The 24,280-nt window shown below is 40.6% G+C and overlaps 1 protein-coding gene across 1 annotated transcript in view; it reads right to left on the reverse strand.

Annotated features, from left to right (window-relative positions):
* LOC142657448 (calcium-activated chloride channel regulator 1-like) overlaps positions 1–23,684 on the reverse strand; it is a 76,614-nt gene extending 52,930 nt beyond the window's left edge. Inside the window, exons 1-11 of the mRNA XM_075832478.1 lie at positions 23,526–23,684; positions 23,255–23,392; positions 19,807–19,957; positions 18,022–18,136; positions 17,801–17,928; positions 16,702–16,853; positions 14,705–14,929; positions 8,875–9,099; positions 7,812–7,995; positions 1,559–1,665; positions 143–364 (exon numbers count right to left, since the gene is read on the reverse strand). Coding sequence (XP_075688593.1) covers positions 143–364; positions 1,559–1,665; positions 7,812–7,995; positions 8,875–9,099; positions 14,705–14,929; positions 16,702–16,853; positions 17,801–17,928; positions 18,022–18,136; positions 19,807–19,957; positions 23,255–23,392; positions 23,526–23,684 — 1,806 coding nt within the window. The remainder of the gene's footprint in view (positions 1–142; positions 365–1,558; positions 1,666–7,811; positions 7,996–8,874; positions 9,100–14,704; positions 14,930–16,701; positions 16,854–17,800; positions 17,929–18,021; positions 18,137–19,806; positions 19,958–23,254; positions 23,393–23,525) is intronic.
* Positions 23,685–24,280: the final 596 nt, after the last annotated feature.

Below are 24,280 nucleotides of genomic sequence, written 5' to 3' on the forward strand. Positions count from 1 at the left end.
GAGCACAACTTTGTGTGAATATTTGCAACTGCCTACCAATTTTTGGGTTCATCTTAAGTTTAACTTATATCAAATTAAATATAATTTTAGCTTATATGTAAAGAAATATATAGAAATTATAAGGTTAGAAATGGAAACTTACCTTAGCTTGTCCCTGGATCTGAAAGCTTGATAACTTGGTAGCTGCATCATTAGAGAAGTTTGCGGTATTGTACACAATTCCTATTGGGTCTTTTATACTAATTCTTGGTACTAAGGTTTTCCATGTGACAGTAAAGATTGTTTTATAACCCACGGTGCTGTCAATCAAAACGGTACCATTCATACAGGTACTTGGTGCAAGAGATGATCCAGTGCTCTCAAGCTGATAAAGGAATATGAAACATAGTAATTCTGATAGACAATCTGTACTTGTATATGGTACATTGTGATCTGTGGACTTTATTGCTAAACATGTTTTGTAATTTTAGTACATATTCACTTTATTTAAATTTATGGGGCTAGAAAACCCCTTAAGCCCTCGGCTACAAAGGGACTTTTTGTAATTCTGATTTATTTAAACTATCGAGTGACAGCTGCAGACCGCATGATTTCATACATCTCAATGCAATCCTTTGGATTGCTGCTGTTGAGAGTTAAAATCAATCAGCACAACAAAAATTCACTGTGTAGCCCAGGTTTAAAACTGCCCGAACCTCACCTTTATGTGAATTTTGACACCTTCCTGCAGATTTGTACATGTACTATCGAGTGACAGATGCAGTCTACAGTTTTGCATACAACTCAATGTAATTCTCTGGACTGCAGCTGTAAAGTCCTATCCCCTTCAGGGCGGACATATTGCCGGTGCAGCCGGTTCCGCTGCACAGGGGCCTGGAGGGGGTGGGGGCCCGCTCAGTTACCCTAAACGCTGTGCGCATAGATTGGCAAATAGATCGGCATAGCCGTGCGACAGATCAGGGGGCCCTCTTCCCTCCCTGTGCACTTTCAGCAACTCACAGATCGGGCCCCCTTCCTTCACATATGTTATTGTTAAGGAAGGAGGCCCGATCTGTAAGTGGAGCTCAGAGAATAGTTAAAGGGGTTTGCCCTTCTTTAACATTTATGGCATATCCACAGTGCAGTATACATAATCAAATGAAAAATTCTACAAAATTATAGTGCATGGAGAATCAATAGTAAAAAACTGAGTGAACATCACAAAAGCAGAACCATAATAGAATAGGAATGAGTGTTAGGCAGAAACACTGAAGCACAGGCAATATATGCCAGAATGGCCATGTTCTAATAGACCATGTTCTAAAAACCTGCTGCTTGATTAAGTTGTCATGTTACACTTTTTTACTATGGTGATGCAACCCAAACATTGCTATGGAGGTAGTTGCTGGGACCAGCAAAGAGCAGGTACCAGCCCTAGAATGAGGAGAGGTGAGTAACAATACGTACCCATATCAGAGCAATCTTACTTTTTGGTTTACTTGGGTTATGAGGCTGTTGAGGATGTTTATTACGTCTTGTTCATTATATCATCTAATTTTAAGTTGTTCTAGTCACTAACCTGAAGGACCTGCTGAGTGACATCTCCACTTCCAGATTGTAGTCCACTGAAGGCATCAATCAAACCATTGGCATCTAGTTTGTCTGTTGCTGCATAGCGTGATCCACCTGTAAAACTATCTCTATTAGTCTTTAATAGTTTTTTCTTTTAAATATAATGTTTCCCCTATGCAGAACAAACATTCCATATTATGAAAGACAAAATTTAATCTATTTTTTACTTAAAGGGATTGTCCAGTATTAGAAAAATGTGGCTTCTTTCTTCCAAAAACAGCACTGCACCAGTCCAGCGGTTATTTCTGGCATTGCAGCTCATCTGTATTGGAGTAAATGGGACTGAGCTACAATGCCACATACAACCTATGGATAGGTGTGGTCTTGTTTATGGAAGACAGCTGCCACGTTTTTATAATCCTATCCTATTAACAATTAATTTAAAAGATACAATTTTGGATGCCTGCAGCCATCACTCGGTGGAGTTTAGAAGCATACCAAAGAAAGATTCATTATTGAGTCCAAAGGTAGCTGCATAAATCTCTATTTACTAAGTGGAACCCAGAATTTTATAATTTTACTTTTTGGCTGTGTAAAGAAAAAGGTGATTTGGAACTCTTTAAAAGAAACATTGAGCGACAACCCCCATAAAGATAGACTATGAAATGAATCAGCACAAAATTTGTGACTTAAAATCATTGAAATAATAGAAACACATTACGTGGTCATAAATGTCAAACAATAGGGTGCAGTAAGTATATCAATTTCATAATATATACTGTGATATGGACTTAAAATGATTATGCATTTCCCTGACTAAACTGTCTATCTGGGCCAGCATACTATGGGCCACCCATATCATATTGGCAGCCCATGTGCCTGCTAAGTGGCCAGTGGAGAGAGGGGGTCTAGCCCAGGTTTGCAGCATTTTCTCTTCACAGGCCCTACAACTTTAATATGGGGAATTAATCCAAGGATCTTGGAAAGGTGATAAGGGCGAACAAGCACCACGCAGCTGCTTCTAGTAAGTGTTCTGCTGTTTCACCCCAGTGCAGGATTCACATCAACATTGCTTTTTACTACAGTATAATGCCCTTCCTGCCGCTGCTTCTGTGTATGTGTGTGAGAGGGATAGTGGAGCAGGATCTCCCCTTGTGTGTGCTGTTTATGGGAAATATCATATCAGTTAGACTTCTCCCCACTGGAGTGGAGTTCAGAGAAAACGGACAAATTGAGATCGAGCCTGCACAGAAAAAAAAATGACTTAAAATGCAGTCTACAAGTCATATAAAGGTGAGGAAAGAAACAACGGATTGTTTAGGGTGCAGCCGAGAGGTAATCTCTCCGTCACCATATAGGTTCGGTATGGATCGGTAAGGAGAGAAATCCAATGAGGTCCAAAAGTTATTTATTTGCACAATAAAAACGACGCGTTTCAAGGCCAGACCGGCCTCTTCATCAGGTTGGGTACAAATGATGCATGCTTTTTTACATACAGAGCTTAGACTGACGGTAACGAGGACTACCTGGTCAAGGTTACAGGTCACATTCATTATAACAGACAGTGCTCACAAGCTTTATTTTTTATTATTTGTGAAACAATTATCCTGCAGATAGAGTTGTGTAGCGTCTATGGCCGCGGGCCGTCGGGTTTACTTACCTCCCGACACCCGCAGCCATGGATCCGTGAGCGCTGGTTCCCATCTCCTTCCTAGGAGACGCCAGCGCTCACTTCCGCTCCGGTCTGCTGTGTCCCGTAGGGTGCGCGCGCTCGCTCGTGCCCGGCCTTAAAGGGCCAGCGCACGCACAAAGGAAATCATCATCATCAACTGCCATGATTTCCTGGTCTATAAGAAGGCTCCAGGCCTTATGATTCTTACCTGAGCGTTGTTAGTTTTCCCAGTCTGTCTTGCAAATGGTCCCTTAGTGTTTCCCGCTCCAGTTGTTACCCATGCCTTGTTACCTGTTCCTGTATCCCGTGCTGTTCTTGTTCCTGTGCCAACTAGTGTCGGAGTCGTGTCACATCCTGTGTTATCTGCCACGTCCGGAGGAATCCGCCATGTCCTGTGTCATCTGCCATGTCCGGAGGAATCCGCCACATCCTGTGTCATCTGCCACGTCCACGTCTGGCGCAACCTGCGGCACCTGTGTCATCCGCCACGTCTGGCATTACCTGCTGCGACCTTCTCCATCTGTACCAGAGCTGCGGCTACTGTCTGGACTACCCAGGTACCCATGTGAGGGACATTGTATTGCTGGGGTTTCCTGTTCTTTGTCCAGCTGCCTCCCCGCTGTGGCGGTACGGCCTAGTGGCTCCACTGACCCGCCTCGTGACAAGTTGTATATATATTTTTAATAATATATCAAAATGCCGTTATGCAACAGCAATACATGTTTTAATTTCTTTACAAATAAAATTTTAGTTCTATGGCGTATATTTATACAATATATTTTAACTTGAGATACTATTATACGCTTAACAAATAAGATTCAGCTATGCTTCCATGTTAGCGATTCTTGTGAGCACCGTCTGTTATAATGAATGTGAGCTGTAATCTTGACCCAGTAGTCCTCGTTACTGTCAGTCTAAGCTCTGTATATAAAAAAAAGCATGCATCTTGAACTTATACATCATTTGTACCCAACCTGATGAAGAGGCCAGTCCGGCCTCGATACGCGTCATTTTTATTGTACAAATAAATAACTTTTGGACCTCATTGGATTTATCTCCTTACCGATCCATACCAAACCTATATGGTGACGGAGGGATTACCACTCAGCTGCACCCTAAACAAACCGTTGTTTCTTTCCTCACCTCTATTACATATCTGGACCGTTCAGGTCTCGGATCGGAACCTGGGCTGTAACCTTATTAACCCTTCTGCCTCTGAATCATCAGATAATGCTCTATTGAATGTTGTACTCCTAGCATAACTTTAGCAGGTCAGCATATTTGACTACCATTTCCATCATCAGTTGTTCCTTTACTGGTTCATGCACTATGTGTGCTTGGTTGTTTCTTTTATACGTTTTGTTTTTTTAACAAGTCATATAAAGGTCAGGAATAGTTCTTCCTCATAAACAAACACACGACAAATGATTCTGTAAAGTCACCTGAAACCTTAATGACGCTTTACAGGCCTGCAGCCACCACTAGGGGGAGCTTGCTAGCTTACTGAAAATAGATTTATTATTGAAATCAATAGGAGCTGCAGAGAAAGCACCTCCTAGTAGTGGCACAAGACAACTACATATTTAGAAGCTGCAGCAACATGGAGGACATCATACAGTAATGAGCCGTGCATCTGTAAATCGAGTACTGGGATGAGATATAACACTTACTGTATCTGTATTTTCTCTATCTCCCTCTTTCTCTCATTCTCTGATTCTGTTTCCTACTACCCCGTCTCCTCTCCATAGACTTCTATGGGCAGGATGTAATCTGATCCCTCAGTGAGCTGATTGTCCACCTTGTCTTGAGATGACAGAAAAAGCAGTAAATTCAGAGTGGGTGAACATTTAGGGGGGAGGAAAGGAGCCTGATAAGTAGAGAAAGAGGCATTTTCATTTAGATATACAACAAAGTTTCTTATATTCGCTTGTACTATATTTAACTCTTAGGGTATGTTCACACGATGAGAGGCAGTTACGTGTGAAAAGACAGACTGTTAACAGCTGCCTCGTTTCACACGTAAATGCTCCTCCTCGTAATTTACGAGGCGTCTGAGACGCTCTGAGACGCTCGTAAATCTTGAGCTGTGCTTCATTGAGTTCAATGAAGAACAGCTCAAATTACGTGGCAAAGAAGTGCCCGACGCGTAAATTACAGGTTGTCTGCACAGTACGTCGGCAAACCCATTCAAATGAATGGGCAGATGTTTGCCGACGTATTGCAGCCCTATTTTCAGACGTAAAACGAGGCATAATACGCCTCATTTACGTCTGAAAATAGGTCGTGTGAACCCAGCCTAACACTGTGAAGCAAAGCAGGGGATTTGGAGATCTATAACAGAAAAACTGAACTTTAATCCCATAAAGATATATTATTTAATAAATCAGCACAGAATATTGGTCCTGTTTAGATGAAAAATTATGTTATGCGACTTTATTTTTTTAATGTAGAAATATACACTGTTCAAAAAAATCTAGGCAACACTTAGTCAATTAAACTTCAGGGATATCAATCTGTCCAGTCAGAAAGTATAAGCGATCGTCAATCAATTTCGCCTGCTTTGATGAAAAGGAAAGTGACAACAGGCGCACTGGACAGGCATCCGCAAGACACCCCCCAAAAAGGGAATCGTTTTGCCGGGGGGGGGGCATAGACAATTCCTTTTTCCTTACCCCTCCTGACTGATTCTTCTCTAGTTTTGCATTTTTATTGTGGCCTTGTCACTACTGGTGGCATGAGGCGGTACCTGCAGCCCATTCAGTTTGCATGGGTAGTCCAGCTCCTCCAGGATGGAACCATATGAGCCGTTGCAAGAGGGTATGCTTTGTCTCTCAGCAAAGTCTCAAGAGCAAGTAGCAGATACCAGGACAAGGGCCGCTACATGAGTAGATCCTAATGGGGCCATAGATGGGCATCAAGCCATCAGCAGGACCAGTATCTGCTCCTTTGTGCAAAAGAAACAGGAGGAGCACTGCCAGAGCCCTACAAAATGTCCTACAGTGGGCTACTGGTGTGCATGTTTCTGACAAAACTGTCAGAAATAGACTCTATGAGGGTGGCATGAGGGCCCAAAGTTCTGTAGTGGGACTTGTGCTCACAGCCCAGTACCATGCAGCTCCATTGGCATTTGCCAGAGAACATTTGATTTGGCACGTCTGCCATTGGAGCTCCGTTCTCTTCACAGATGAAAGCAGGCCCACACTGAGCACATGTGACAGATGTGAAAGAGTCTGGAGACACCATGCTGAACTTAATACTGCCTGTCTGCAACATCATCCAGCATTAAACACTTTGGCAGAGTGTCTGGGGAGGCATATCTTTGCAGGGTGGCACAGACCTCCACATCATAGCCAACCGCACGCTGACTGCTAATGAAATCCTCAGAGCCATTTTCATATCTGACACTGGTATAGTGGGCCCTGGATTTCTTCTGGTACAGGACGATGCCTCAAGTGGCCCAAGTGTGCAGACAGTTCATGGATGACGAAGGCATTGATGCCATTGACTGGCTCTCACGTTCCCCAGACCTGAATCTAATTGAGAACCTCTGGGACAATTTTTAAAATAGTGCATTCGACACAAATAGTGCCACAGACTTTCCAGAAGCTCATTGATGCCCTGATCCAGTAATGGGAGGACATTCCCCAGGACACCATCTGCTGTCTCATCAGGATCATGGGACATTATAAATCAGTGCATCCGTTGCCACCAAATAGTGCCACCGACTGTACGGGAGCTCACTGATGCCCTGATCCAGTTCTGGGAGATTATCCTCTAGGACACCATCCGCCATCTCATCAGAAGCATGCCCAGATGTTGTCAGGAATGCATACTAACATGTGGGGGCCATACACACTACTCAGTCCCACTATGAGTTGCCGTGATGAAATTCATGCAAATTGGATCTGCCGATTTTTGGGGTGATTTGAATGACTATTGTTTATGGTCATTTTGTTCTCAACGAATGACACAATTTATATCAGTAAAGATTTTCAACTTGAATCTTTTTTTTTTCGAGATCCGATGTGTGACTGAAGTGCTCCCTTAATTTTTTTTTGTTAAAGGGGTTTTCCAGGTTTACAAGTTTGTGGTACTAATACTCTATGTCAAAATTAAATAAACTTCCTAATACGCATTTTATCAAAAATTGGAACGCATTTGTTCCTATTCACGCTACCTCTGGTCAGCCAGAAGTTCTGCTTTTCATCCTAATGGTTTTTTGCTTCGACACACGCTTGTGCGTGAGCGTTATTATGCAGCCACACCTGTGTCGATTCCCCACTGAGTATCGACACAGGTCTGGCAAAGAATGAACGGCGTGAGACAAATAGGTCAAACCCGGGTACATGTCCGAAGTCCCGGGTTTGAGGCATCCTATTGGTCCATAGCCTCATCAATGCCCCTCCCCCATTCATTTCTTTGCTTACGCCTCAATGCCCGCCCCATTTTCTTCGTGTTCATGAAATTCCCCAGTGCTCGTGTGCTGCCCGCCCCGAAAATGTATTGACCCCTTTAATGACTTAAACCCTTGTACATCAGCAACATTTATCACAATATGTTTCCTAGTATTGTTATAAATTACACTAACCTGTAATATCAGCAATATCTTCAAGAGCTTTTGATGCAAGAGGACCCAGAGCTATGGAATGAACAGTAACACCACTCTCTATAACATCCGGGAAGCATATCTTAGAAGTAAACATGGCATCTTCTCCATCTGTCAGTAACAATATTTCAGTACCATATGTCGATCCATCAAGTTTTTTGTTTACCTATAGAAAAATTTATTTTATTTGAATATTCCCTTTTAGGACAAAAAGGCTCTCAATGCCAAAATCTCTACAGCCAAATTTTACCCTTTGGAATTATACATTCTAAGATCGATTATTTATTTTTTTCTTCATCTTTTTTTTTGATACACCATACAGTATATTTAAAAAAAAGTTTAAGGGGGAAATGGGCAGAGATTACAAATCATTTTGTAATTTCATTTAATTAGTTTAGCCAAATACATTTCTACCAAAAAATAACCCTCTCACCCTTCTATGTATAATGATGTCAAATAGGTGTACTTGACCAACCTACATGTTCACTATAACGGCCAAAAAAAAAATGACCCTTTTTTTAATCTTGTGTGCCTCTTGCCCCTAGCTGGCATGTGGCATCTGTTAAAGGGCACTAGGCGCCCAACTACAAAAAAAATTGTCGTAGGTGTTAGGACAGATAGGGTCAGGACTTGTGGCTTTGGGGGTAATATATATTCTCCATGATATGGATACACTATTACATTGTTTTGTGGCTGGGCTTTGATTTTTTTCTATGCTTTTATAATTTTCAGCAATGTCAATTAGGGCATAAATAAGCATATCATGAATACGAAGGGTCAACAATTTTCTTTGTAATGAAGCCACATTTAGGCAAGGGCTACACTAAAACTTTTTAGTCCTTCTAGCTACACAAATCACTGCCCATAGGATTGCATTAAATCACTTGGAACCTGCCATAGTCAAGCCACTTGTTATCAATTATTTTTTTCGGAAAGAGTAGTTTTATTCCTCCAAAGAGTAATCTAAATATCACTTATACAAGTTATGACTAAAATGTCTTGCTACAAAAGTCTTAGTCTTAGCCTTATACCACAAATACTTAACCTTTATTCCAGCCAGGACCCCTTTGCAAATGTTTGTGCCTGAAATAGTTGTAGTTGGAATGAGAGATTTTAGATGCTCTCTTTGTGTATTATTTTCTATAGTCACCAGCTCTGAAAGAATGTATGCATCATCTGAAAATGAAACAATTCCAACAAAAGATCCGATTTCAATAATCTGTAGTAAGAATATGGAAGTTGCTTGATAAAGTCGGTTAATGCGGTCACTCTGTAATGGAAGATAAAAGTATTTTACAAATTCTGCTCAGTCAGTTATAAGAATAATTAATGTTGGAAACACTGTACTACTTCAAACCTCTCTTCATTTACTTAGGCCTCATTTCCATAACATTTTTGCCCTAAGTTTATTGTGTATATTGGGAAAGCTCCTGATGTGCACGCTAAACATGTCCATAGGGCTCCATTAGCCCGATGAAGGACTATAGAGTGCCCTTCTTTAGAATAGGCTAATCCATCCAAAGGGATCCCGCAAAAATATGTATACAGTGCAGTATATGTTACTTTTTAACATCAGAATGTATGGGTGACGTAAGTCACTGTATGGCATCTGTCACAGGAATCCATATAATATGTAGATGTAGCAAGTGGCAAATGAATGAACGGCACATTAGTCTGTTTACATACATCACCACGACCAAATTGTAAGTGTCATTAGAACAGCACCATGGCGCTGTACGAAAACAGAGTAGCATGTAGCTCGTTCATTTGGTGCTTGCTAGATTGTTCACCTCCTTTTCCAAAAAAAAACGAACTAAAAAGTGATCAAAAAGTTTCATCTACCCCAAAATCACACCAATAAAAACTACAGCTTGTCCTGCAAAAAACAAGCCCTCACACAGCTCTATCGAAAGGAAAACAAAAAAGTTATAAATTACATTTAAGGTAGGGAAGAAAAAATATCCTAAAGTGTAGGTCAGAGGGGAACATTCTTTCCTGTAGTAAAACATAAAAAAGCTGTTTAAATTTCATATCGCCATAATCGTACTCACTCGCCGAATAAAGTTAACATGTTATTTATACTGCATGGTAAACATCGTAAAAAATATGTCATAAAACACAATTCCAGAATTGCTGTTCTTTGGTCAACTTGCCTTAAAAAACTGGAATAAAAAGTGATCAAAAACCTGCATGTACCCTAAAATGGTAACAATTAAAACTAGAGCTTGTCCTGCCAAAAACAGCCCTCATACAGCTATGTCGATGGAAAAATAAAAAAGTTATGGCTCTAGTAAGGCAGGAATGAAAAAACATCTGTAAAGGCCACGGTTGCTGACCGACGGCATCTCTCACTCACCAGCGGCCGGAGCCGCAGGCCATTGAATTCCTGCCGGCGTCTTCTCCCTCTTAGATGCCGGCGCACATTACTGTCCTCTCCCGGTGATGCTCCCGCTATTAAAGGGCCAGCACATGCAGCAGAAAAATCTCCCCAAGCTATTCCAGCATACCAGGAACTATATAAGGAACTCTGCCCACTCATTCCTTGCCTGAGCAATGTTGTGTCTACCCATGTTTGTCCTGCAAATGGTTCCTTAGCTGTATCCTGTACTCTGTATCCCGTATCCTTTTTCCCGTATCCAGTAATTGTGTTTAGTTCTAATCCCAAGTCGAGTGTCCGAGACAAGTTTACCATCTGTGTCCAGTGCACGTGCCATACCGAGTGTCCGAGACGACTTCACCATCTGTGTCCGGTACCCATACAATACAGAGTGTCCGAGACAACTTCACCATCTGTGTCTGGTGTCTTAGCCAAGTCCAGTGTCCGAGATGACTGCACTACTCCAGTCCGGAGCCCTAGCCTCACGTCATCATCCTGCACAGGCCGTTTCTCACTGACTGTCTGGCGTTTACCTACTTCTGACCTTCCAGGTACTTTTGCATTACTGACTCTCACAGACTCTGTTGATCAGCAGCTGTTCTGTTATGGCAGAGTAGCCCAGTGGGTCCACATACCTGCAAGGCGTTACATGTTCCTGATGAGCAAGCCAGAGGGGAACATTCCTTTAGTTTTAAGAAGTGGTTATCAAGGCCATAATATTTAGGAACCAGGAAGGGGAGGGCCCAAACTGCTGGAAGCAAAGGCGCCTGTACTATACCAGGGCAACACTTTCCAGCAAAGTTTCTCAAACTACAAAGGCAAAAAGAACTCCAAAAAAGTGCTCCAATAGGGGAATACGAATGAACACCATCTATCAGTATGACACTGGCCTATGCATAAAGAATTGCTTCAAAGCATACCACACATCTATGGATTATTCATTTTTATTATTTACTCCATTATTATACCACCTTATTAGGCCCTGATGTACTCTTTCCAGCTTACACATGCCCCCACATTATAAACTGAAATGTCAGCAAGGCCCCGACTAACCAACTAAAATCTGCACTCCAAAAGCCAAATTGCACTCCCTCCATTCTGAACCCTACAGTGTGCCCAAACAGCACATATATGACATTGCCATACTCAGGAGAACTTGCTTTACAATTTATGGAATATGTGTCTCCAATGGTCCAAGTTGTGGACAGCATATTGTGCACGGAAAGGAAAAATCTGTGAAAAAAATGGAAATTTTCACTTTGCATCATCCGTTGCCCATTAATTCATAGAAAACACCTGTTGGGTCTAAACGCTTACTAAACCCTTGAAAAAATGCCTTTAAGGGTGTAGTTTGCAAAATGGGGTCACTTCTCAGGGGTTTATTTTATTTTTTTCCACATCAGAGCCTCTGCATTCCTGCATTTGTGAACCAATGTTGTGTAAATCGACAAAAAAGGCCTCAAATGCACATGGTGCTCTTTCACTCCCGAATCCTGTCGTATGTCCAGGCAAAAGATTACGGCCACATGTAGGGTGTTACTAAAACCAGAAAACACATCAAAATAATTAGAGAGCTGTCTTTCCACAGAGACACAAGATTAACCTACCTAAACCTGATGTCTCCACCTCAGTGTGTGGTACTACTATAACAGCTAGGCAGCATGCCCGCTGTCTTTGGGTTACTTTTGACTCAGATCTTTCCTGTACTCCTCATATTCAATCATTTACACGCTCGTGACAACTTCACCGCAAAACATCTCCAAAATCCGCCCTTTTCTTACTGTGAAAACAGCCCAAATTCTCATTGTCGCTCTGATTCACTCTCGTGTTGACTACTGTAACCCATTATTAGTCGGTCTTCCCCTCACTAAACTCTCCCCTCTCCAATCTATCCTGAATGCAGCAGCCAGGCTCATCTTTCTGACCAACAACTATACCAATGCCTCAACCCTGTGCCAGTCACTGCACTAGTTGCCCATTCAGTTTAGAATACAATTTAAACTTATTACTCTCACAAACAAAGTTCTCCACAGTGCTGCACCTCCTTACATCTCCTCCCTAATCTCTGTCTACCACCCTACTCGGGCCCTACGTTCTGCCAACGACCTTAAATTAAAATCCTCCATAATCCAAATCTCCCACTCCCGTATCCAAGATTTTTCTGATGCTGCACCAGTCCTCTGGAATGTACTACCCCAGACAATCAGATTAGTTCCCAACATTTACAGTTTTAAGTGTGCCCTGAAAACACATCTTTTTAGACAGGCCTATCACTTTCCCTTAACTGACTCCTTGCCTTGGCCCCTCTATTACATTAGTCATCAGAATCTGACACACTCCTTGCACCCTAATGCACTTCATGTCTGTCAAACGCAGATACTGGCTGAGGATTGGTTCATGCAGCTTTATGTGTACTACCCGGGGCTGCCATCAGAAATTTTGGGGCCCCATACAGTGAGATAGGTTAGGGCCCCTGGGGGTTTACCTTTTGAGCCTCTAGAGGGAGGAAAGTGAGCAGAAATGATAAATTCAAATTAGTTAAATAGAACTTTAGGTTGAAAATAGACCAAATTGGAATTAGTAAAACTGTGCCATTCCCACACCGCCAGTATCCGCCTGTCCCCAGTCATCTCTGTTTACTTTGCTTACACAATGACGTGATGTGTTCATGTTACGTGATTGTGGCAGCTAGTCACCGCTGTATTAAGTAAGGGTACTGGCGGTGTGGAAACGGCACAGTATTTACAATTATATTTAGCCAGGAGTCCTCTCAATGATGTGCATGCGCTCGTCCTCCTTATTCATTATATGTGGACCTATCCCATCCATCGCCACTGATTGATCGGTTTTTCCCTATGCACAGTAATAGGGAGATAGCTGTCAATCAGCAGCAGGGAGAGCCCACTGTGCTCAGCTTGCGCTGCACCTGATAAATAGTCTTTCTTTGAAAACTGCACCATATTGACAAGTGACAGACCCCTGAAATCAGGTTGTCTGTCAATACTTTATGCTCTCCTCAGGTAGGGCAGCATAAATCTGGTGGCGGATTCTCTTTAATCATAAAGAACAACATCAACCACATCTCACCTACCCCTTCTCATATATATAAATATATATATATATATATATATATATATATATATATAGATATATATATATATATTAATATTAGTGCTCGTTATCACCAGCACTATCGACCAGTCCACAATATCTTGCTATTAATAAGAGAATGAAAAGATTCCCCTTGCTAGCTCCCTCTTCTTCCATGCAAACATATTTTAAAAGTGAGGGGAGCCCTGAAGACTCCCGCCTCATTTTTTAATATACTTGTATTAGGTAGTGATGCAACGTCTTCGTCACATTCCAATTCTAGGTCACCATGGAGATGGACGCAGCGGCTGGAGCCTGGGTGGGCAGGTCCAAGCAGAACTTAACAGGGGCTCGTGCAGGTTCAAATGCGAAATGAGCGAGCCCCATGTTCAGAAATGACCAAGTTATTAAGCCCATTCATTTACCTAGGTGTAAATGCACGGGCTTCAATAAGCTTATCTATCTAGTGACCAGCGGCCGCAGCAGGCCCCTGTTTAGCCTGGGCCCCTGACCGGAGTACCATCTGTACTGACCTGATGGTGACCCTGGTACTACCCCATGTTTACATAGTTAGTATAGTTGAAAAAAGACACATGCCCATCATGTTCAACCAAGATGGCTGGGCCATTGTACAAAACAAGCACCTTTTTACTTTTTTTTTGTCACCCTATTTCCTTATAGATTGTAAGCTCCTGCGAGCAGGGTCCTCCCTCCTGGTTTGAATTGTTAATGAGCTTTGTCACTATGTAATGTCTGATTTAGTCTGTACATGTTCCCTCTGAATTGTAAAGCGCTGCAGAATATATTGGCACTATATAAATAAACAATAATTAATATTATTTCTTACAATATACATTATGTAAACTAGTTTGAGACCGTTTTCGCTGGACCTATAGGGTGTTTAAAAATGTCTGATGTTCATTGACTTTTTGTCATCCGCAATGTTTTTGCTGAGTGATCCTGCATGCTTAATAGCAAAAATAATTATATACCAACTTTGACTGAAAATTGCCTGAGACTCGAACATCACTTGCAATAGGAAGGGTTACAATTCAACAATTTAATATTTCATGGGACAGTCATGCTGCCCCATGCACTTTAGATTTGGCTGCGCAATTCACTGACATGTATTCTACTGTATGTGTATGACCAATTTAGAGCGGATCAGTCAGATATTTATGCTGCCCTATCTGAGGGCAGCATAAAGAAGTGACAGACATACTAATTTTAGCCTGCTGTTACATATGAGTTAATGTTAAAGGGGTTATCCAGGGACCAAAAATTGCATTGCAATAATGTATTTATGTGAAAGTAAGTAACTTACTAATATACTTTAATTAAAAATTCTGTACTAAATGGTGCATGACTTGTGAATTCATGTGGCTTTCATAAGTAAATGGAAACTTACAGTTGACATACTTCCTGAAACATCAAGTACAAGAGATATAGTCCTGTTTTTAGGTTGCAGCAATGAGAAGGTGGGGACAGGAATACTGGTGTTAGACCTTGGTGGGTTGTTGCTTATATCAGTGGAGTTCTTAATAATGTCCCATGTACTTTGAGAGTTACACATTCGATTTTGCAGATTTGGCGCTTCAATGTTATGATTACTGGAATTACAAAATTCAGTTATCTAAAGAAAGAAAAAAGAAAAAATATAAACATATTGGGGGATACATAGGATCGAGCTGTTGTTTTACTTAAAGGGTCTTTCCAGAATTTCGATATTTATGGCCTATCCTTAGAATAAGGTATCATTTGGGGTCCGACTGAAGGGACTGATGATGAGCTCGAAAGAGCACGGCGTCCCCTTCATTGTTTACCAGGCACGGCGCCGTACATTTGGTAGTGGCTGTGCCTGGTATTACAGCTCAGTTCCATTCACTTGAATAAGACTGAGCTGCAGAGAGCCACAGCAGCTACAAAATGTATGGTGCTCTGCCTGGTAAACAATTAAGGGGACGCAATCAACCATCCATATAAAACATGAATCACAAAAAAATAACCTGAATCTTATTTTGGAGATATCAAGGGTAATTTACTAAGACTGGTATACTGACTGAGGGGTACATTAGTCTGGGAGGCAAGGGAGTCAGGGAAGCATTCTCCAGCACTGTATAGGCATGTTGGGGTATATTTCCTTCACTACTGGACAACACCAAGTGTTTGCGCTACTTTTTGAGGTTGGAAAGTGTCGTAGAATATTATATTAATCGACTGCACTTTTGAGACTGGAAGGCGACACACTTCTTCACCGGACAAGTTGTTTGTGACATTAAAGGTGATAGGGTCATTTTTGTTCTATGCTAATACTGCTGTAATTGCATTGCTTCATGAACGCTATTATAAGATCATCCAGCTCAGAAAAATTAAATTTGCAAAGTTGAAAAGAGGAAGTAGACAACCCACAACAAGATTGATGAAAGCAGTTGTACATTGTCACCATACCCAACTTGATAGCGCTTCATCAATATAAATTACAGTTACAACAGCAGCACTGCAGAGCACCATTTTTTTTCTTTTGCTGTATAAAGAAGTAGGACTACGCTATTCTATACAGAACGATACAGTAATACCAAACTATAACTTGCGGTATATGTTTTTTTTTTTTTCCATCGAACCATATCGGCGACTTTTGCCCACACAATTGCAGCCATCCATCAAGGGTAAGGCTGGATTCACACGAGCATGTTCGGTCCGTAAAGGACGGAATGTATTTCGGCCCCAAGACCCGGACCGAACACACTGCAGGGAGTCAGGCTCCTAGCATCATAGTTATGTACGACGCTAGGAGTCCGCGCCTCTCCGTGGAACTACTGTCCCGTACTGAAAACATGATTACAGTACGAGACAGTTGACCCGCAGCGAGGCTGGGACTCCTAGTGTCGTACATAACTATGATACTAGGAGCCCGGCTCTCTGCAGTGTGTTCGGTCCGGGACATGCGGCCGAAATACGTTTCGTCCTTTACGGACCGAACATGCTCGTGTGAATCCAGCCTCAACTGTATGTCAGGAAATGCTACCAACTTATATCTCTGATGGAAGGCTCAAATGGTTTGTGAACAGAATCTAAAATGTATTGTTACGCTATATGATTACTAGAATAAATATCTAGAATTTTTTTAAAAAAACTCATTTTTTACAAACTTTAAGCCTAATATTTAAAAAAAATAAAAATTAGGAACAGTTGATTAAAACATAAAGCATTATTAGTTACAGATTTTCGTTTAAAAGTTACAGGTGTTAAGCTTACATGCGCTAAAATGTATGTGCTGCTGAAGGACCAAGATACCTGAACTGGTTAAAACAGGTAGGATAAGATGCTGTAAAGATTGACTGGCATAATAAAACAATGGAAGTTATTGTAAAGCTTTGCACAATACATAAAGATTTCAATACTTACGCCATCCAGGCTTGGCATGTACATAATGGAATTCCTAATATTTGGGAATTGGATTTTATTTGGCAGAAACTGACATTGATTATTGAAGCTTGTTATGTCATTACTTGTACAGCTTTGCACCTTAGTTGTGCTCGTTTTGTTCACAATGACGCCTGTTATTTGTTGTGAACACATGCAACATAATAAATATATTTGTAACATTTCTGCCACATGATAGATGTTCCTATACAATGTCTTTCACAAAAGTGACTAAGTTCTCAATTCTACTGCATCGCCACCACAGGCTAAATTAAGCATTCCAGTTAAATCAATTCACATGCCAGTTCCTCCAAATGAGAAACGTTCTTTGTTGTTGATTGAGACCTGCGGCATTTGAAGGCCAAGTCAAGACCTTGAACCCTTTGTCATGTTCCTCAAACAATTCTGCATTATCCTGCTGAAAGAGGCCACTGCCATTAGGGAATACCTTTGCCATGAAGGTTGTACTTGGTCTACAACAATGTTTAGGTAGGTGGTACGTGTCAAAGTAACATCCACATGAATACCAGGACCCAAAGTTTCCCAGCGGCTTGCCTTCTTCACATAGTGCATCCTGGTGCCATCTCTTTTCTAGGTAAGCGACACACACATACTTGGCCGTCCCCATGATGTAAAAGAAAATGTGATTCAGCAGACCAGGACATCTTCTTCCATTGCTCCATGGCCCAATCCTGATTCTTGGGTGCCCTTTGTAGTCGCTTTCAGCAGTGGGCATGAGTCAGTATGAGCACTCTGAGCAGTTTGCAGCTACGTGGCCCCAAACGCAGTAAGCTTTTACTTTTTTAGCAATTTGTGGTACAGTTGCTGCAGTATGGGATGGGATCAGACGGGCTAGTCTTCGCTCTCCATGCATATCAATAAGCCTTGAGTGCCCATCACCTTGTTGCCAGATCACCGGTTGCTGTTGCATTTTTTTTGCGCCATAGCCATGAGTGGATACAAAAGGAAGAAAAAGTAAAGAGAAAAGCCTGATACTTCTCATCAAAAAAGCTGCATGAAAAACTGCATCAAAACTGCGTGTGTGATCCTGGCCTTGTAGTGCTGCAGCGTTGTGTCACACCAACACTGCGGAATATAAAATCTGATTTTCCATTGACATACAGCATTTTTGCAATGTGTGATTTCTGCTTTTTGGGGGTGGGTTTTTTCAGTTTCCATGGCGACTCATACGGTAAGTATACATAGGAGCTTTTTATCAAAAGTAATTTGGAATATTAGACAAATCCTACAATTGTTTTAAATATGATATTGTAATTGGAGTCGTTAGGAGAATAGAATTACCTTGTTACATTTAGGACCTTATTGCTTGAAGCTGAAAAGTAGAAAGGTGACTCTATACTGTACTCATCATAAACGCCCCACCGAAGGTGAGCCCATTCATGAAGAAACACTTTTCCTGCAGGTATAACAATAATTTTGTTACCATCACTGTTTCCAGATGAGAAGAAGCATAAATAAAGAAGAATCAGTGGTAGCACTTACCTTCTATCCAAAATTACATTCAAAGTAAAATATATTCTGCATGAGTTCAAAATATACAGTACATATATTGCAGTGCGGCAGCCACTAAAATTTGAGAAAGGCAATTTTTCCCATAAAAATTGTATTTTTAAAGCAACTAAGGAGTCTGTATGAAGATGAGTTTTAGACTAGTGTTACATGGTGACATTTGGTCATCCATGAGTTGCGGTAAAATCACATTACCACAATGCAATCTTATTGTTTCCCTCAAAAAAACAAAATTGCGGGTTATCTTGCAACCAAGGTCCGACCTGGTTGGGTTTTATGAGTTGGTTTGTAAGTCATTTGCAGTCTTGTTTTCCATAGAGAAACAATGGGGCACATTTAATACGATTGGCGTTTCATACACCAGTCTAAGTATCTAGCCCGCAGGAGTAAGATGCGGCTGATTTTTTAAAAGGCACATGCCTCTCAATAAATTTTTCATATCTTCTGCTGTCCGTGCACCAGAAAGGGAAATCAATTCCTACTATAATTTATGCCAGTTTTTTGAGAAAATTATAGCAAGCCCCACACTTTTTTGTGAGCGTCGGAAAAAGCTAAAAAGTTACAAATGATTGCTCAAATATGGCATGCTTCCATAATCTGTGACATTTTAAAGCCTAAAAATTGGCATAAAGCCTTTCATAAATTCCCCCAATGAGTTCTTGTTACGGTAGCAGTAATGCCAGATTTTACCATGACTGACATATGACCAAAAGTCGCCATGAAGCCATAGCCTAATTGATAACACAGTAAAAACTCTAGTTGCTTGAGTGGAAGGGAAAGGCGGGCCTGCATTTCATCTACCTATTAAGACAATCCCGAGTTTGGGCTATTTAATGGTAATGCTTCCATTGCAAATGGTTTCCATTTGTTTCTGTTCCATAAGGTTTTCGTCTTTTTAGCGGAAACAATAGCGTAGTTGACTGCGCTATTGTTTCCGTGAGAAAAACAGAAATCTTGCGGAATGGAAACAAATGGAAACCATTTGCAACGGAAGCATTACCATTGAAATCAATGGTAATGCAAACGGAAGCTAGGAGTTAAGGAACTGTGCTAACTAGACAGTTGCTGCATCCCTTAAAGTCCGAGCTATTACAATATAACATTATTTATTCCACACGTAAACGCCGTAAGAAATAAAATTAAAAAAAATTTAAAATTCTGGAATAAGAACTGATAAAAAAAAGTCGTATTCACCATTAAAAACTACAGCTTGCCTCACAAAAAACAAGCCCTCACCCATCTCCATCGACAGAAAAATAAAAAAAGTATGGCTCTCAGAACATGGCGACACATAAATTTTGTTTTTAACAAAAGTGGTAGACATTAAAAGAACTGTATAATTTGGTATTGCTGCAATTGTATCATCCCCCAGAGTAAAGTTAACGTAAAATCCCGTCAAAAAAAAAATCACCCCCAATTTTTTTTTTTCCCAGTACATTATATGGTGCAATTAAAAACTACAAGTCTTGAAAAAAAACAAGCCCTCATTCTGGTTATGTATGCAAGGGGTTAAAGAAGAACTATACAATGTAAATATTAGAAAATACTCGTTCTTACCTCTAGGCCCATAGATATTAATCATATTCTTTATTAACGTGAAATTGGGAGTCAAGTGTATGTATCTTCCTGGTTCTCCACAACGTCCATATTGCAGAGTATATGGACCATCATCATTTTTTATATAAGGATTGGCAATGATAACATCTGCCTAATTCAAAAACATACAGTATGTAACAGTCAATGATTGTACAGTACAACTATGTAATAGGCTACAAATCTTTGTTCCCAAGCAAAAAACAGGAAACACATTCTATTTGTGTGATTCCATAAAAAAAGCAAATAATGAATACAGGTAAAAGGGGCTGGACAGGCATATGTCTAAACAGGTAATATACACTACTTCATTCTATCACATGAACCTGATAATTGGAAATTTTTCTTGGGCAAGAAAATCCTAAAGATGGTAAATATGTTGGATGGTGCAAACCTTATCCACATATTAAGGTGTTAACTGAGAATGGTAAGAAAATAATCAACTTTCCTATTTATTTAACTCTATTTAAACTTTCAGAAAACCTCTGACATGTCATAGTGACATGTCAGAAGTTTTGATCTGTAGGGGTCCGATCACTGAGACCCCCACCAATCGCTAAAACTAAGTAGCAGAAGCGCTCGTGTGAGCACTGAGCTGCTTGATTTCTGATCGGCTTTTCTCAGAAAGCCGATGTAACGATGTACGGGCCCATGGACATTCTGTTGAGTCCGTACACCATGACATCGGCTTTCCGAGAAAAGTCGATCAGAAACAAATCGGCTTAGCACTCACCGGAGCGCTTCAACCAATTCATTATAGCGATCGATGGGGGTCTCAGTGCTCGGTCACCCACCAATCAAATGTCATAGTGACATGTCAGTTTTCTGAAAGTTTAGTTACCATTTGAACAGATACCTATTACTAATCTTCATATTTAACCCTATAATGCCTAAACTATTTTGGTGCTTAATGACCAGTGAGTTTACGCATCTGCTAATTAACTGGCCATCATTTTTTTTATTTTTTTAGACTTTCAAAGATGAAATAGTTAATAGCAGGAATCACTCAGCCGCCCATGCCATGTACAAGAAGACCCAGGCTGTGGGACTGGGCATGTGTATGTTCATCGGCACTGGACATATTAGGTGGACGTTGTGAGAGGAGATAAGAAGAACTATTTTGTCATGGCTAATTGATGTTCAGGTGTGTCATGTAAAGACATCCATTACCTGGAGATCATCCACGTTTTCAGGCTGTGGCTAGATCTAGACATTTGTTTTGTAGTAAGTGATAAATCGATGTCCATAGGAATGTATAAGACTACAGTTATTAATCTCACTACAAAAAATCGGTGTGATATCGCTGTGATAGATTGATAAGTCGCTGTCCATAGGAATGCATTGAGTAGCTTGAAAATCTCTTTAAAATTGCTCCAAACAAGCGTGTAGCTCTGAAATCCCAGCATGTAGCCATTAAAAATAAATCACTAGCAAATCTATTGAGTGGAGCAATTTTGAAGAGATTTTCTAATTACTCAATGTATTTCTATGGACAGCGATTTCTTACTCACTACAAAATAAAAGTCTAGGTCTAGTCCAAGCCTTACGCATAAGAAAGGGGGTATGCCTCCCCGAAATGTTGAGCGGTGGAAGATCTCTATGATAGAGGGGCTTCAGCGTTCTGTTTGTAAGGGTGCAGTCACATGCGGCAAATTTTGTTGCAGAAATTTCTGCGACTAAAAATTTTCTACATTCGTCTGAATGGAACTTGCATTCTCCATGTACCTGCTGCAGAAACATCTCATTTAGATGTTTGGAACTACATTTCAGTCACCGGAATTTCCTCAACAAAATTTACCGAATGTCACTCCACCCTAAAACAGTCATGAATGAAAACTCCAAATAAAGAATGACAAAAAGTCCATACAATGACTACTGAACAGAGAGCAATGTGGATTCATTCCTGATTTGAGCCCAATTGCAGCCTAACTTTTTTCTTGGAATGAAAAGAACACCAGTGCCAATCTGCTGTGGTTCCGCCGTTTTAGGGTCCCCCCCTGTGTTGTCTCAAAATGTCTAAGATACTCCCTCTGTTAATGAATTGGACAGAACTGCTCACGTGAGAAGCTCTGGCCAATCCGAGAACAGTGGGAGTTTATTAGACACGTAGTCTAAGAAGTGCTGCAGCTATTTTTGGACAGCACAGAGGGGACCCTAAAACGGCAGATCCACTGCAGATTGGCACCTCTGGAGGGCACCAGGTAATATTACTCCATATACCCCATCACATTTAAAATGTTCTCCCGGGACCAGAGGGTCGCTTTAAGGGCACGTTCAGACGTGGCGAATTTGATGCGGAATTCCACTGCGAATAGGCCACAGTGGAAATCCGCAGCAGACATTTTTTCCGTTGGTTTCTATAACGTTTTAGTTAAGTAAGTGCAGACGTTGCGGAAAACAACTGTGCAGAAAATAGCTTGCGTTGTGAAATCCGCAGCATGCACAGTATGTTACAGCAAGCCCACTGCAAAATCTGCTATTTCTGGACGAACCCCCAAATATTCTAATTTTGCTGCAGATTTGTTGTGTACTTGCCGCAAATTTACATTGGAAAAACTCCGCTACTTTTGAACGTAGGACACAGGAGCATTTTTTTTTTTATTTAAATGGCTCCAATTGAAAAAAAATTATATTTTGTGTGATCTAACAGAGAAATTAAATATTTAGTTGTAAAACAATGTCTTTATAATTTTTTCCCCTTTCACTTTCTTTTTTTATGATGTGCCCCTAAAAAGGTCAGAAACAAGTGCATGGATTTGATTGCTTTATTGATTTTTTTCCCCACTACATAAAACATAAAAAATAGTGCCCGCTAACGGCTTATCCGTGTGACCCTGCCCCTGGCCATTATTTGAATACCATTTCTTCTCGTATGGATGTCCGGCTATTTCTGATATCTACACCTTCCATGTTATTCTAGAGTGCCATTAAAACACAGTGCTCTAGGAAAAAAGCCATTTAATGATGTCGTATTAAACTTTGAAATGAATAATTACAAAAATCTCTGGTATCATTGTCACAAACTCTAGTGTACCTTCTGTACAGGTAGGTCATGGAGCTGCTATAGAGGGTCCATATAGGCTCATCTCATATAGGTCCCATTCCCCTTCTCCATGCGTAGTGTAAACCTGCGCGGGGCAAACAAGTGAGGGGGAACTAACTTGAAGTCATGATGTCTTCTCTCATACAAAAGACAGAAAAACAGTGAACACGTATTGGGTCTTTATTTTTCGGTCCAGGGAGCACCAGGAGAGGCATCATTTTATTTTATGCTGTGGGGTCGCCTTTATATACAGTATGCCTTTAGCTAAAAATTCCCTTTATTGTGCAGTGAGGGCAAGATTTGCAACAGCGGAAATAGCAAATGTGTTGTTGTATTGTGTGGCTTTGCTTACATTACAGTTTGTCTTACCTTATCGTATGTCTCTGTTTTAATCTTGCTATAGTTCCTGTTTGACCAGGTTGAAGGTATTAATATCTTTACACTCCGAAAGAAAAGCCTATGTTTTGTAGCATTAAATAAATAGCCACTAGCTTCCTTGACCATGTCCTAAAAAATATAAAAAGACACATATTCCTATGAAAACTATCGGTGGCAAGCATCAAACAAGTTCAAGAAATAACACAAGAGAAAAAAAATGTATCTGAGTTAACCCTGTGAATATATTATCTATTATCTTTACCTGGATACTTAGAATTATTTGCAGGTCTTCTTGTACAGTTGGATTAATTGCAATTACAATATCGTCATATCCACCATCATTAAGTGTCACCATGGAACTCCTGGTTTGTAAGAACACTTGACATGCCAGTGCGATAACGGACAGGATAAGTAATGTCATTTTGTACATCAAGAACAGCTCTGGTTAATGATTTTTCAGCACTATATATACTTGTGTAGTTACATGTTATAAGTTTTTTTTTGCAAATGTCAAAGCCTACAATTACAAAACGCAAATGTCCCCTGGAATCTGATGAACGCAGATAAGAGGAACCAACCTTAAGAAAGCAAATACTACAATAAACGTAGGTAGATCATATCTTTGCTATAACTTCTTTGTTTTCTTTCTCTTGAGTTTCGTGCGAATCCATGAGAAAAAAATGGTGGCGTATAATATCTCATGCCGTTCTGCAGCGGTATTCTCCCCTAGAAGCAGAAGAATATGGTGGCCCACAAGGTGCTAACGTGTCCATATACAGACCTGTAGGCACGCCATGATGTACCCACAGTTCAGGGTTTGTATACACAAAATTTCCAAGGATATTAACTCTTCATTACAAGATCACTATTGAGAATGTGACACTTTGTTGGAATGTTAGAGTGCAGTTTGGACCTTTTTGTCAGTTTTAGTGGAGTGCCTATTAGTCTATATACAAAACAAATAATAGAGTAGACAATCTATTGACTGGTCCCATTTTAAATTAGTTCATGATCTCA

The sequence above is a fragment of the Rhinoderma darwinii genome, chromosome 7 (assembly GCF_050947455.1).
Source record: "Rhinoderma darwinii isolate aRhiDar2 chromosome 7, aRhiDar2.hap1, whole genome shotgun sequence".
In the NCBI taxonomy this organism is placed as follows: Eukaryota; Metazoa; Chordata; class Amphibia; order Anura; family Rhinodermatidae; genus Rhinoderma; species Rhinoderma darwinii.